Source organism: Otolemur garnettii, unplaced genomic scaffold (genome assembly GCF_000181295.1).
Source record: "Otolemur garnettii isolate 467f Iridium unplaced genomic scaffold, OtoGar3 scaffold00161, whole genome shotgun sequence".
Taxonomy (NCBI): domain Eukaryota; kingdom Metazoa; phylum Chordata; class Mammalia; order Primates; family Galagidae; genus Otolemur; species Otolemur garnettii.
The window spans coordinates 302,814-317,211 of record NW_003852556.1 but is presented as its reverse complement, the minus strand read 5'-3'; the positions used below and the strand labels follow the sequence as shown (position 1 = coordinate 317,211).

At 54.3% G+C, this 14,398-nt stretch overlaps 1 protein-coding gene across 3 annotated transcripts in view; it reads right to left on the bottom strand.

Annotated features, from left to right (window-relative positions):
• GAS6 (growth arrest specific 6) overlaps window positions 1-14,398 on the bottom strand; it is a 33,419-nt gene that overhangs the window by 3,981 nt on the left and 15,040 nt on the right. For 2 of the 3 annotated variants that reach the window (XM_003799998.3, XM_023519184.1), the window contains exons 5-12: window positions 8,980-9,102; window positions 8,426-8,548; window positions 7,022-7,144; window positions 5,960-6,081; window positions 4,812-4,930; window positions 4,486-4,675; window positions 2,973-3,137; window positions 1,553-1,721 (exon numbers count right to left, since the gene is read on the bottom strand). In XM_003799998.3, coding sequence (XP_003800046.1) covers window positions 1,553-1,721; window positions 2,973-3,137; window positions 4,486-4,675; window positions 4,812-4,930; window positions 5,960-6,081; window positions 7,022-7,144; window positions 8,426-8,548; window positions 8,980-9,102 — 1,134 coding nt within the window. Of the gene's footprint in view, window positions 1-1,552; window positions 1,722-2,972; window positions 3,138-4,485; window positions 4,676-4,811; window positions 4,931-5,959; window positions 6,082-7,021; window positions 7,145-8,425; window positions 8,549-8,979; window positions 9,103-9,458; window positions 9,655-14,398 lie in introns of all 3 variants that reach the window. The other variant, XM_012811526.2, reaches the window with a different exon arrangement.

Here is a 14,398-nt window from a genome sequence, read left to right as displayed (position 1 = left end):
GAGGCTCTGTCTCAAAAAAAAAAAAAAAAAAATACACAGAGCTCTAAATACCGTTTGGAGTGGAGAAATTCCACTGTCAGGGAACTTCCTGATCCAAACCACACTGTGGTGTGGGAAGCAGACCTTCACAGATGCATCACAAAATCGCACCTGTGACGTCTTTGGTATGTGAAAAATGCTCCTGTCATTAGGTGGGAAAAAAGTAAGCATCTGTGTTGCATGATTTTACGTTAAATAAAGTATAAAGACTACAGGAGTAACATATGTGACCCTGTTGGTGCTACCATTAGGAGTGAGTGGTCTTTCCTGACATGGTCGGTTTGTGACAGTTCAAGGAAAAATGCTGAGCTCAAGACAGAGGGAGAGAGCCCATCTGGAGAACAGTAGGGGGCTGCTTAGTGGGACCCACAGGGAATTGGGGGACAGAGCCAGAGATTTGACCCCAGAGTGGTGGGATCCCTGGCAGGGGAGGTGGAGGAGCTACAAGGACCCACCTGACTCCAGGGGGCAGCAGGAGAATCATGAAAGCTTCTGGCCTCAGGCTTCCTATCTGCAGGAGTCCACACTCGTCTCTTTCTCCCAAGACCCTCAAAGTCAAAAGCTGCTAACATGTGAACCCAGACATAGTGACTAAAGCTGAGGGCTCCAGCTGGTGCATGTAGGTCGCATGGTGGGCTGTTCTACTGCCTGCCTCGGACACGCCTCTCCTGCTGACCTGAGTGTCTGTCCTGGCACTCACTGAGGCCAACAGTACTGGTTCATCTCACATAAGTCCTAAGTGGCTGACAACAGATCAGCATATTAAGACTGTTTTTATCATGAACTCTCACTATTCTGTACTAAGAGTAAAGACATAGCTGTGCTGTATTGTATATTGTGGCCTTTGGACCTGACTCTGCCACTTCTTGCCACAGCTGTCCCGAGAAAAACAGCAATTGTGGCCTCAGTGTCTTCATATGAGGGGTGGGGAGTGCACACCACCTTAAGCCTGACCCCTGGCAGCACCAGGCAGCACGCTCCAGGTGCAAGGGGGAGGCTCCTGCTGGCCAGTGAGCTGCATGGCCCAGTTCTTGAGAACTGTGGGCTTCCTAAGAGCACTGCAGGATGCAGCCACTGCTTGAGTCTCTCCCAGACAGCCTTGGTCCTCATGTCGCTCAGCTCTACATCTCAAATCTGAGCTTACTGGTGCCACTGAGCTCTTGATGCTATATCTACGTTGCCCTGTTATGGCTTAACAAGTCTCGGTGCTTGCCACGTCCAGTCCATCATGAGAGCTCCCCACATTCTCATGAGTGCCAAGGTTGTGCCAGCTCAAAACCTTTGCATAGGACCCTGGCACTTGCCCCAGGGCCTGCTGTCTGTGAGTCTGGCATTTCTTCAAAACTGAGTGAGACCAGGGGCTGTCCAGAGAGCCTGGGAGGGTCCTACCTATCCCCCATATTGTGCCCCCTGGTAGGAAGCTGTTTTTGTGGCACCCTGCTTTCATTCTCATGTGCGTGGCTGAAAGTACAGCCCCCACCCCCCCACACACACATACCCACCCAAGACTCACTGTAATTGAGGCTATAGAAAGCAAACCCTGTCCCAGGGTAAAAGGACCCCTTCTCTGTCACAGAGAAGCACTGCATCTTCGTGTTCACTTTCACTGTTTCTTGGATAATTGTGTCTTCACTGTTCAGCCAATTCCAGCTCCTCATGCAGCCATCCAGACGAGGGTTGATCTGGAGGGACAGAGAAACCTCAGTGGCCGCCTGGGAGCCAGACACCATGGCAAGAGGTCATGTGCTGAGGCCAGGCTTGTGTCAAAGGTGGAAATCTATCCCAATGTGGAGAAATTGCATTTGTGGTAGTTGCTTCAAAAGTTTTGAACTTTACAAAATGACTCAACACCTGTTTCTATGCAGGCTTCCAGCTAGTGTGAGCTCCAGAAATAAAGATGTGTTTTAAAACTCCCTAAGGAAAAAAATTGGAAAATTGTGTAAGTTCAGGCCAAACAATATGAATTATCTTACCACAAATCATTGATCTGAATTATTCAACATCCAGTGTGGTTGTGAGTAAATTAGGTCACCTCAGACTTTACCTGCTGGTGAGGCAGTGTGAGCTGGGCAGACAGAGGGCTGCAGACCTGGGGTGTGGCCTGAGGTCAGAGTGTCAGGACACTCTCTCAGGGCCTCTGGACCGCAGGCTCCAGGGCTAACTCTACTGGCCACTGGCACTCAGAGACAACCATGCCCTTTCTCTATTAGGTGTAGGTTCCAGTGTTGATGGCAGTTTGGGGAGGAGACCTGTGAAGGTGGGTATGTGGCACAGGGACGGGAAGAGAAGGCCGGACCTTGAGAGTGGCCGCTGCTGACCACCTATCACCACTATTTCCCCTGTACAGATCATAGAAGGATTACAACCTGACATGTTCTTGGGAATTCTTAAAGGTGATTTTTCTTTTTTTTCTTTTTTGAGACAGTCTCACTATGTCACCCTCAGTAGAGTGCTGTGGCATCACAGCTCACAGGAACCTCAAATTCCTGGGCTTAAGAGATTCTCTTGCCTAAGCCTCCTAGGTAGCTGGGACTCCAGGCGCCTGCTGGGACTCCAGGTGCCATGCTATTTTTTTGTTGCAGTTGCCATTGTTGCTTAGCTGGTCCAGGCTGGGTTCAAACCCACCAGCCTTGGTGCATGTAGCCGGTACCCTAACCACTGTACTACAGGCGCCTAAAAGTGATTTTTTCGTATGAAAGAATAGTTTCTTTGTGTCTTATCTCCACTGTAATATATAAATTTTTATTATCAGTTCTGATGGAAACTTAAGTGAGTCTCCTAAGAAAAGGTGACATAAATGGCATAACTGCCTTGTCTGCTCTGTTCCTTCCCAAACTTGGCTAATGCAACATACATGATAGCTCAGGGCTAGATCACTCCCATCCCTGATGCTGATCTGGTGCCCTCACCCAGGAGCAGGTGCCAGGACTCACCGGCTGCACCAGTTCTTTCTCCTTGAAGGGGATGCCACCCACGGTGAGATTCAGGTGGTACAGGCCTCTGTCCCGCTGAAACAGGTCCCCAGCCACCGCTATCTTCATAACAGCATCCTTGTTCACCTTCACCACCAGATTGCGTTCCAGCTCCTCCACGGAGATCTGCAGAGAGCACAGCTGTGAGGACAGGGGGCACCTTCCGAGGGGCAGCAAGCCTCAGGGGCAGGCTCCTTACCCTGGGCCTGGGGGGACCTGAATGCATCAAGTCATCTAAACTTTCCTGGTAGAAACACTTCAGAATCTATCACTATATAATCTATGTATATTCCTAAACTTCCAGAAGAGTTTCAGTTTCCTCTTGTCTGAAGTGGAAACCCATTTACATAGTTGGGTCTGATGTGATAAACAGAACATGTTTTTGTCACAGCCAGGATGGGGCCTAGCTGGTGGGTTAAGCAGGCAGCGGCCTCACTGATGGGCGTCCTGGTCCTCCAGAAGGACCAGCACCATGTGGGACTGGGAATGTCCGGCAGGACTGGATGGCTACCATCTCTGGGCCCCTCACCCCAAATATGTGGCATACGCACCCTGAGTCCCTGAAACCGCCCCCTCCTCAGTCTGCCTTTTTCTGTAGCTGTGTGGAGAGCATCCCTCCTGCTATTCCTTTAAGTGGTCAGGAAAGGGGGGATTAGACATTACTGGGCAGGATGGAAATACCAGCAAATGCCTACAGTGTTTTCATTGGCTGAGCCAGGGTGAATTTTTCCATTTTATCTTTTCTTCTAAGGACAGAGTGCTTTTCCATTTCTCTCCGCACGTTTACTTCCAGAGGCCCCTCCGGCCAGGGCCCCAGGCGCTGTTGGTGGAGGTTGTTTGCTGCCAACAGTCAAGCTGTGGGTTGGGATGTGGGACTGACCTCTGCTACCCAGGTGCAGGACTGTGAAGACCCCTAGGGGCTGCCCATGCAGCTGGGGTCCAGGCAGGCTGGACGTCTCTGGGAAGGGCAGCCCCAGTGCCAGCTCACCTGGATCTTCAGCGGGTGCCCACGGAAGCCCATAGACAGTGGCATCCATGCCACCTTTCACGGAAAGCAGGGCTCACAGGGCCTCCTGAGGCCACGGGTCAGGGAGCCACATGTGGATGGGAGCCCTGGGGCCTGTGGTCCAGGTCCCAGGTGAAGCTGCAGCTGGATCCTTCTGTGGCAGGTGTCCTGCGCTGTGGAGCATGAGCAGCCACAGCCCCTCTGCTTGCCCCGGTGACACAATGGAATGTCCCCAGGGCTGAGCACCAGGGCTCTGGCTCAAGGCCTGTTCTGAGGAGCCTGACTCAGATATGGGATAAAGTGATAGGGCCCCGGAATGAGAACTAGATGGGGGGAGTCCTTGGGCCCCATTTTGCATCCAGCATGGTGCCTAGGGCCACCCCGGCTAATAGTTCAGCAGGTGAGTGACAGACCCTGGCTGGGCACAGAGCAGCCCAGGCAGCCCAGGGGCAGTGGCCACACACTCACTGTCTGCCACGTGCCATGGTTGATGACAGGCCCACTGCTGGTGACACGGCCCACACCATTGTAGCGTAGCTGCAGCTCCAACCGGCCAGCCCGCAGGGCCAGCACAATCCAGGTGCTGTCCTGGCGGCCTCCGGCGAAGAAGAGGACGCCCTCGGGGTCAAAGGTCCGGAAGTCAAACTCAGCCACGAGCCTGGGCACATGGAGGAGCAGTCATGTTCTTGCCCGGGACTGTGCTAGACTCAAGGCTAAGGCATCTCCTCAGGCCCTGGGACCTGCAGGAACAGCCACTTGGCCTGTTGGTCACCGTGTGTAGATGGCCTGCTCACCGGGTGGGCTGCAGCCGCTTGAAGCGCAGCCTGATCACAGGGGTCCCGCTGAACATCCGGCCCAGGTACAAGGACTTCACACTCTTGGCCACACCGAAGGGCACACAGGGCAGGATGTCCTGTGGGGATGGGCCAGGCCAGGTCAGCCAGACACACCTCTGCCCACCCTCCCTGACCCCAAGGCCCAGCTGTGCAGTACCAGGTCCCAGTTCTCAGGGCACATGGCCACCTACCTCTCACCCCTGAAACTTCCAAGACCATTTACAGCCTAGCCCACCACATAGGGGACCCCAAGTGATGGAGTTGCTCCCTAGGGGCAGTGTCCTACATTTTCTCTGCTGTACCTACCACTTCCTTCCCTTCTAATTTCCCTTTTTGTGTTACTTTTTAAGTTACGAAATATTTCAAACATACATATAGAGACGTGTAGAGCATTGTAGAAAGCTACTACACATTCTTAGAAAATAAGTAGCACATGGAAACCTGAGAGCTCCCTGCTCTGGGCTTCAGGTTCTCCACTCTGCCTGGGAGGCCAGAGGCAGGGCAACTGTGAGCTGAGCCCTGGCAGCCCAAGCTACCTGCCAGGTGGGCTGGACGAACGCAGAGGGAGGCATCTCCTACCAGGCATGCATCTCAGTAAAGAACGCTGCAGTGTGAGTAGCTGGACCTCTCTAGCCCAGACACCAAAGGCAGCTACCACCAGCAAATTCCAGGGTCCATGGTTTTGTGAAGTCATATGGTGGCTGTTTCACCTGAAGATCCCTTTATTTCTGTTTATTATAAGCTACTATCCTCAAAACCCAGGCAGATTTCTTTAGCCTGTACCAGGACTCCAGGTGTGCAGGAGAGGTAAGTCCCCATGCAGGTGCCATGTCTGCAGGTGAGGCCCATCAGGCTGTGCTGGCCCCCTGGCATGCTGGCAGAGGCCAGGTAACATATCCAGTGGAGTCAGGAGCTGTTATGGAGACTTTATAGAACCAAACTTCTGTCACAGAACAGACACATCACCTCTTGATGGGGCCTGGAGATCCCAAGCCTTTTAAAAAAGCTAAGTCTTCACAGCATTTCTCCCTAAAACTCTGTCAGTGGTAAGGGTTGCAGGCAAGGCATAGCAAGTAGGGCAGCCCACTGGCCCCTAGGCCCCCTACCTCACAGGTGTCCATGTCCAGGGATAGCTTGAAGCCCCCGCGTCCATCACAGTGGCAAGTGTAGCTCCCTGGGGAGTTGATGCAGGCCTGCTGGCAGCGGCCCTGCAGACACTCGTCCACATCTGCCAAAGGGACAAGGCGGTGAGCAGGTAATGCCTCTGTGCCCCACCCATGGGACAGCAGTGCTGGCTCCTGGTCACACACAAGGCATGCCACAGTGAATATGCAGGTGTGCTAGAGAACATGGCTCAGGAACCACATGTCCCCCTCCCAAGCAGCTGATCACGGCCCCTCATCCCTGCCTGGTCTCCTCATGCCAGCCATGCCTTCTTGAGGGAAGCAGGTATTGCCACCACCTGAGGACCCTTTGAGTGAGCCAAAACTACTCACGCACATCTCCAAGTGCTAAGCTGGATTTAGGTGTTCCCAAAAGGATTGAGGGGCCAAGAGACAGCCGTGATGGGAAATGGAGGATGGTGAGGGCACAGCCCACCTATTCCCTCACCCTGCCTGGGCAGCCCCTCCCTCCCCAGACACTGACCCCTCAGGGGCTCTGCAGCCTCCTGTGTTGGCCAGGGTCCCACATAATGACTGCAGGGGGGAAACAGTAAGAAGTAGACTTGTTCCCCCACTCCCCCTGAACCTGGCAGGGCTTAGGGGGAAGTGATGTTCTGGGCCTGTCCAGTCAGGGACAGGGTGGGGAGTGCGTTGGCCAGAGGGGTCCAAAGTCCTCTCCTCTGGTCTGCGACCAGCTGGAGCAGGGCAAGCACATGTGTGACTGCAGGTGTGTGGTATGGGTCTGCACATGTGTGTGCACATGCTCCTGTGTGCATCTTACGTGAGTGCATATGGACACGTGTGTGGACGACATGGCAGCAGAGACCACTATCCTGCTGCTCTGAGTGGGGCTCAGTTTCAAGAGTCAGAAAATTCCTTTCTGGGGGTACCCTGCCTTTCCTCTCTTGTCTGTCCTGGCCCCATGGACCACCCCTCAGGTAGTGACCATTGCATTCTCAGGCTCGAGACAGAGAGGCTAGGGCTTGGTGGCTGGGGGCATGGTACCTTGGCAGGCCTTCTCCTGGGGGCTGTATGCATAGCCCTCGTCGCAGGGGCAGGAATAGGAGCCGGGCAGGTTCTCGCAGCGCGCCTCTCCACAGGCCTCAGGGGCCGCACACTCATCTGTGTCTACAGGCAGAGCCAGCTGTCAGCAGCCTTCAGTGCCTTGCACAGGGTTGAGACAGCCACAGTGGCTGCAGCGAGGAGGACAGCTGGGGGTACCCTCCAAGCCTCTGGGCCTGTCTACCTGGACAGACAGCCCCGGGTCCAGGCAGGGGGGTCATGGCTGTGCCATGTAACTCATGTGTCAGCTGCAGGGGGTGAGAACTTTCCCAGTGAGGACCCTATCCTGGGGAGAACCACCTTCCTGCTGTAGTGACCACAGCCCTAAGACCCACACCCAACCCAACAAGCCAGTGTCCTTGCCGAGATCCCAAGTGGACACAAGGGGCAGAGGACACAGATAGGGACAGAGAGAAGCCAGATGGGAGAGGTAGGGAAGGTACACAAGGGTAGGTTTCTCTGCCCCATGGGCAGTGGGTGGATGCCCAGCCTGTTGGTCAAGCACTCACTCTGGGTTACACATGTGGGCCCTTTTGACAGGGCTGTGCTTACAGCTGGGGACTTCCTCTCCAGGGTCAGGGACAAAGTCATGAGAGGAGCACCACGGGGGAAGTGGGTTGGCTCCCATGCCAAGATGGGAATCATGTTGTATGGATGTGGGAGTGACTTTCAGGTGGTCAGGGATGGGAACCGCTAACATAGACAAAAACAGAAGCTTCTCTTTGAAAATAGGGGAGCAGACCCTGTGGGGGTCAGACCCTCTGTCCTGCCCCAGCACACCTGCCACTCCTTGCAGGCTGCTGCAGCCTCGTGTTCAAGAGCTGGCAGAGGCACTAGGGATCATGTCCCAGAGGCCCGGGGACACGCCTAGGCCCATATGGAGAGGTGCTCACATGGAGAGGGTCTGGGGATGGAGGAGGAAGGTGGCAAAGTCCAAGGTGATGCCTGGGAGAGAGACGCAGGGCTGCCTGAGTTTGCAAGGACTACTGGGCATCGCCAGGGCTCCCCTGCTCATCCCTGGGCTGGAGCAGACAGGAGCCAGTGACAGGAGGGCTGGGGAGCTAAGTGGTTGTGCCCAGGCTGCACTAACCACACAGAACCACCCCAGGTTCCCTGCAGGCTGGACTGACCCCAGCCCTTGCCTCAGGTACAGGTTGAGTCATTCCTGGCAGAGTGCCTGGTAGCTCTGAGACTGGGGCAAGCCCAGGCTTGTGCTGGCTCTGCAGGACGCCTGGCCCCCATCCCTCAGATGGAGGACATGTCAGTACCAGTAACATCTCACAGAGGGGCAAATACGCCCCATGCAGAAGGCAGGGCAGGCTTGGGCGTGGGTATGGCCTGACCCACCTTGGCAGGTCCTGCCGTCTGTGGAAAGCTCAAAGCCACTGTGGCAGGCGCAGTGGAAGCTGCCTGGCTTATTGTGGCAGATCTGGCTGCAGCCGCCATTCTGTTGGTGGCACTCGTTGACATCTGTAAATAAGCACAGGCTGCAGAGGACCCTGGGCAGAAAACATGCACCTTAGGGCAGAGGGGGAGGGGCACCCTAGGGCAGTGGTGGGAGGGCAGCAGTGCTAGGAAGCAGGGCAAAATCTTACAGGACAGTCAGGCCAGCCTAAAGGGACAACCTGCCCCGCCAAAATCTGCATCAGAGCCCTGGGGCTATTTTTTTCCAAGGTGTCTTTGCTGACCTGAGGCCTACACTCAGGGAGGTCAGAGGTGAAGCCACTGCCCCTCTCAGTGGGTGCTGAGGTCCTTCCATGTTGCTCTTCCAGGTTTCCCAAGGAGCTCCCCTCCCCACCCTCCTGGGGGCACAGCTAGGGTAGTGGGTGATGGTATAGGGAGAGGCCAGAGGGTAGGAGGCCAAGCTATGTACCCAGCAATGGCAGCCCATGGTGGCCTACCTTTGTCACAGAGCCGGCCCCCCCAGCCAACTTTGCACAGGCAGAAGAAGTTGCCCATGAGGTCTTGGCAGTCTTGAGTCCCTTCCACATTGCAGGGGTTTGGAGTGCACTGGTCAGGCAGTTCTGAGTTGAAGGACACAAAGGAGAAAGTCGTCTTGTGCCCTGCCTAAGCCTTCCACACCCCTGGGAGTAGAAGGATGGAGGCCTTTGAGCAGGCACACTGGGGCAGGCCCACCCTAGGTCCCCTACATTGGCCCCTGGCTGGAAGGGTCCTCATCTCTGGCCAGACCCTATGGCCAATTCCAGAAAAACCCAGGTCAGCTGGGAAGGAGCAGCAGCCAGCCGCAGGCCAGGTGGGGATAGGTTGAGGGACCTTCCAGAGACCCGGTCAAACAGAGGCCTGAGCTGACCCAGGGCTTTCAGGCAGGGTAGGAACATTCCACCTCCCCAGGTCAGGCCTAGGCTTTCCACGTAGGCACCTCTCCAAGCTAGCACACTCTTCACGTGGGCAACTCTCCAAATAAGCACACATGTGTTCCTCTCTACACAGGCACCTCTCCAAATAAGCATGCTTTCCATGTGGGCATCTCTCCAAGTGAGCACACTCTCTATGTGGGCAACTCTACACATGAGCACATTTTCCATGTGGGCACTTCTCCAAGGGCACCAAGGCAGCTGTACAAGATAGGGAGAGATCAGGCCCTGGCCCAGGCTGCACCGGTGTGAAGAGTCCCTTAGGGATCTCTTGATGCCACTTTCTGGTTAACCCCCAGTCCTGCGAAAATCTTGCAGGCTTTAGACAGGTGTATTCTGCCCCCTCAAGAAGTACAGATGTGCAGGCCAAGTGCACAGACATGAGCAATGTCTGCCTGGTTTTAGCCTCCATTTTAGGGCCTATGGCTGAAGAAACCGTTCTGATGTAGCTGCTTTCTGAGGAGTTTCTCATAGACGCAGCTGAAGTGTCCATGACATGGAGGCTGGGGCGATGCCACAAAGAGGCAGGAAACCTCCACATGTGCAATTACGCAACCCTGAGATTTGCAGAGTTGGCATAAAGAGCTATTATTGCACCCAGAGCTCAAAGAGTCCTTTCATGGGGCAGCTGGCTAAGCAGAAGTACTCAGGTCTGTGCAGAGCAGGGTGGAGTGCACACTGGACTCCCCTCGACACACTTCAGGACTCACCAGGCTGAGCATCGTAGGACATATAAGCAGCTCGTCTGGGGCATTTCTGCTCTAAGAAACCCCAGTGCTGGTGTCCACCAAGGTATAGGTGTGGCCAAGGTGCCTGAAGACACTCAGCTAGTAGGGCCATTTTCTGGCCCTACTTGGCTCTTTGCTAGACATGGTGTCAAGACTGACCGGTGCTGTGTGCTACTGTCCAGTTTGCGCACAAAGGCTCTGTGATTCTGGTTTCTCAGCAATCCTGCATCTCTGCTGCTGCCTTCGCTCCCCAAGACTGTCATTTGACTTCCTCTCGTGAGTGAGCTGTTTTGTTTACAGATACTACATATCTCCAAGTTCTTCCTTTCCCTATCTCCTTCTCCTCCTTCAAGGGTAAGTTTGCCCTACCCGGGGGTCCAACCCCAGGCTGGGGGCTGGTTTTTCAGTCAGAAGGCCACTGTAGGCTCGCTTACCTTGAGGGCGGGGTTTGACTGCATTGAGACCAGGACAAAGCAGTGGTCCCAGCACGGCTTAGTATATGGGTGAGGGTAATGGGCACATGCTCTCTGCTGCCCAAGATGGTGCTGCCCTGGCTGGCTGTCAGAAGGCCCCAGCCCGACTGGTCCCAGGCTGATCCACATAAGGCCCCACCACATTCCCATACTGATTCTGGCATCCTGTGGCCACCCACGTCACACCATGCTGGTTCTCCTCATGGGACCCATCTAGGACCTCTGAATCATACTGTGTCACTCTTTTTTAAAACAAAGAAACAGACTCAGAGTGCTAAATGACCACCCCCAAGATGTGAAACTACTGAAATATTTTTTTTAACTCCTGAGAAACAAACTTGCTTTCCATATGTTCCCTCATAGGCAGGGAGTGTGCTGGGGCTGCAGCTTGAATGTTCTTGACTCCTGAGAACATGCAAGGCCTCAGCCTCTCTCTGTCCTGCCCCATGTGGTCTGGAGTTACTCACTGATTACAAGAGAGTATAATGGGCCAGGCCAGCATTCCCCTATGGGGCTGCCCCAGGAGGACGTGCCCAGGCTCTGTCAGTTTAGCACTTGCCACTGATTTGTCACCTCACCCTGAAGGGACTGCTGGTCACACCAAGTCTAGAGAACTGCTTCCCCACCAGCAGGTTCACGTCAGTGGTCAGCCCATGGACTCCTGATACTTCCCCCTCTTGTGGGTGTAGGTATGCCTGGCACCAGACAGGTGGTGACAAGTGTCTACGTTCAAAGTGGGGCTCCTTCAGCTTGTGCCAGGCTCACGGTGGATCCTGGCACCCCGGCAGGTTGGTGCTGACCAGGCTTCTCAGGGAATCTATGTAACTGTCCTGGCTCCCTTCTGAGTGGTCCCATGGTACAACACACATTTTGCCTGCTTTGCACAAATTAGAGCCTAAAGAACTACTTTGGATGTCAGTGGAGCTGGGTCAGAACACATGTCTGAGACCCTTACCCATCTGTTGGTAGCAATTGCTATGGACACATGTGCAGGGACTCGTCAGCTGGTCAGAGTCAGGGAAAGGAAGTTCAGGGCAGGGGTCCTGCATCACCTTGGCTGAGAGCCAGCTGTTAGCTCCTATCCTGATGCAGCTATTGCTCAGCTGTAACTCAGGTACTGTCCACCTGGCATGCTGGGACATGAGCATGGTTACAGCAGGTCAAGAGGTACAGTAGGCCCAGGGTTGGACAGCCAAGGCTGTGTCTGCAGCCAGACCCCTGGTGTGGCCCGATACCAGTGGCCCCAGAGAAAGCCTACAGATCTGACTGAAGGCCTGGTTAACTCGGTCTGAGATTTGCCTAAAATTTCCAGGCCACTACCCCATACACATCTGTCTGCAGCCCTGGCCTGGCCAACTCCCACTGGGCAGGACTGTCCCTAGACCCCCACATGCTCTTGGTGCTAACCACACTTGCCCTCCCTGGAGCACCCCGCTCATCCCTCCTCTCACTAACTTCCCCAGTGGGAGTTTATCTCCAGGACAAAAGGAAGGAGCCATGTGAAGTGCCAGAATTCAGCAGCTGCCCAGCAGACTTCCGTGGAGTCACACTGACACATGCAGGAAAGCAACATGAGGAGATAAACCTCCATAAGCCCCACTGGATGAGCTGGTCTCGCCCAGCATGTGTGACCTACAGGCTGGCCTGTGTTGGGAGATAAGGAGCCTACCCTCTACCTACCCTACCCTCTACCTTAAGGCTGGAAGGGAGTGGCCAGGTCAGAATGTGCAGCCAAGTGCTTCCTGCTGCGCCCAAAGGCCTGTCCCTGGACCAGCACCTGTCCAGGGCCCTGTGTTCCACCAGAGAGGGATGGGGAGGGGACATTTCCTCCTGGGGAGAGCCCATGGGGCTGGGGCTCATCACCTGCTGCCCACCTGGACCACAGCCTATGGGCAAAGGACATCAGGAAGCCCTGAGCATCAGATGCCCACTGTGATTTCCATGCAGGCAGGTCTAGTGCTTTGGCTGTATCCACCCAGGAACTGCCCATGGGGAAAGAAGGAAATGGAGATGGAGGCTCTTCCTGAGCCCGGCCCTGTGCAGCGTACTGCCTGGTCCCAGGCCCCCCTTGCTGGGCACCAGCCCCAATAGGACTCACTGGCTCTGTGCTTGCCTGGGGCTGAATTTGGGCTCCTTGAGGCCATTGCTTTAGTTTTAACAGTAATAGACACTATTATTATCCAAACACATAACTCAAGCCATGATGAGGGCTTATGAACCCATACCAGAGAATTTTACAAAGGAACATACAGATCAAAGGCTGCGTCCACCTCCCACAGACTTCAGGTGGTCAGAACACCTGCCCACTGGCAGGTGTAATCTGGCAAATACTGAAGGCCCTGGAGAGATGGCACTTCTCTCACTGGATGAGCAGAGCCACCAGAGCTTCACTGATACTCCTAGCAGGGAGCACGCCAAGAGTGTCACCCTCCTCCCAGCATAGGACAAGCTCTAGGGCCCCGTCCCCTCTGCTGGGCAAACCCCACCCATAGGAGGCGAGGAAGCCTCAACTCCCACTAAGAAGGGTCCGTCGCTGCAATGGAAGCATTTTCAGAGATGCTGACACTCCAAAATGAGATCGTGGTTAGAGTAAGCAGCCCTGTAGGCTTGATGGGGCTGCAGAACATGTGCAGATTCACTGATGAGGCAGAGGGGACCCTATTTGCTGTAACAGCAAAAAATAACCCAGAATAAACTTAACAAAGGAAGTGTAAGGTCAGAATGAAGAAAAATGCTTGAAGGGACCCAGAACAGAGTCTTTTCCCAAAGGGAAGGAGCACCCTGTGGATAGCGAGGAGTGCTCAGTGTTGTTCAAACACAGGTGTCAAAACATGCATTGCAACATGCATGCATAGCCGAAAATATCAAAAGGAGCTTTTTAGGGTTAGGGACTTTTTGAGGTTTAGTTCATCTTTAAAAAATAAGCAAGATAGTTGAGACAAGACTGAGGAGGAGGGCTGAGCATGACATCTGCCAGACAGGGAGGGACAGGTCTAGACCCACCTCGCTCATCTCATCCCAGGAGCTCACAGGTGAGTCACAGGGGAAACACACAACTTCTGAGAAATCTCAGCAAACAGAAAAAGCAGGAGCAAGAACAATTTGATGTGAGTATATAAAGTAAGAAAGAAGAGATTAATTTAGCAAATTAACAACAAAAACTGCTAAAAAGTCAAAACAATAAGAAATTGAGATTGCTGTGATGCTTTCAGGTCTGAAGCCCCATAGAGGCCATAGGCTGATCCCTGGGGAGGCTGAGGCCGGGAGGGCCATGGTGACACATGGGCAGGGCATTATTATGGGGCTCCTGCCCCAAGTAACAGCAGCCAGGCCCAGCTCAGCTCTTCCTCCCATTTCCGTGTGTGAACAGTGTGTCCTCTGGTCAGGACTAGGCAGAATGCGGCCAAGCTCCTGCAGCTCCCTCACTGAGAAAGCCCAGAGCCTTCTACTGCCTGCTGGGCTCCAGGTCAAGCCGAGGAGGAGACTTCTGGCCTTTCAGGAATGGCCATGGGCCTCTAATGCCTCGGTTTACCTCATCTATAAAACAATCATGACAGAAAACCCCAAGATCACAGGGGCTGATGTGAGGCTATGGCTCACACCCATGGAGCACTAGGTTTCCTGTAAGCAGTGACCCCGAGTGCTGCCATCTGAGCTCAAGGGCTGCTGAGTGCAGGGCAGGCTGTGTGCAGGTGTCAGAATTCACACTGAAAAGTCAATGTCGGCTCGGCGCCTATAGCTCAA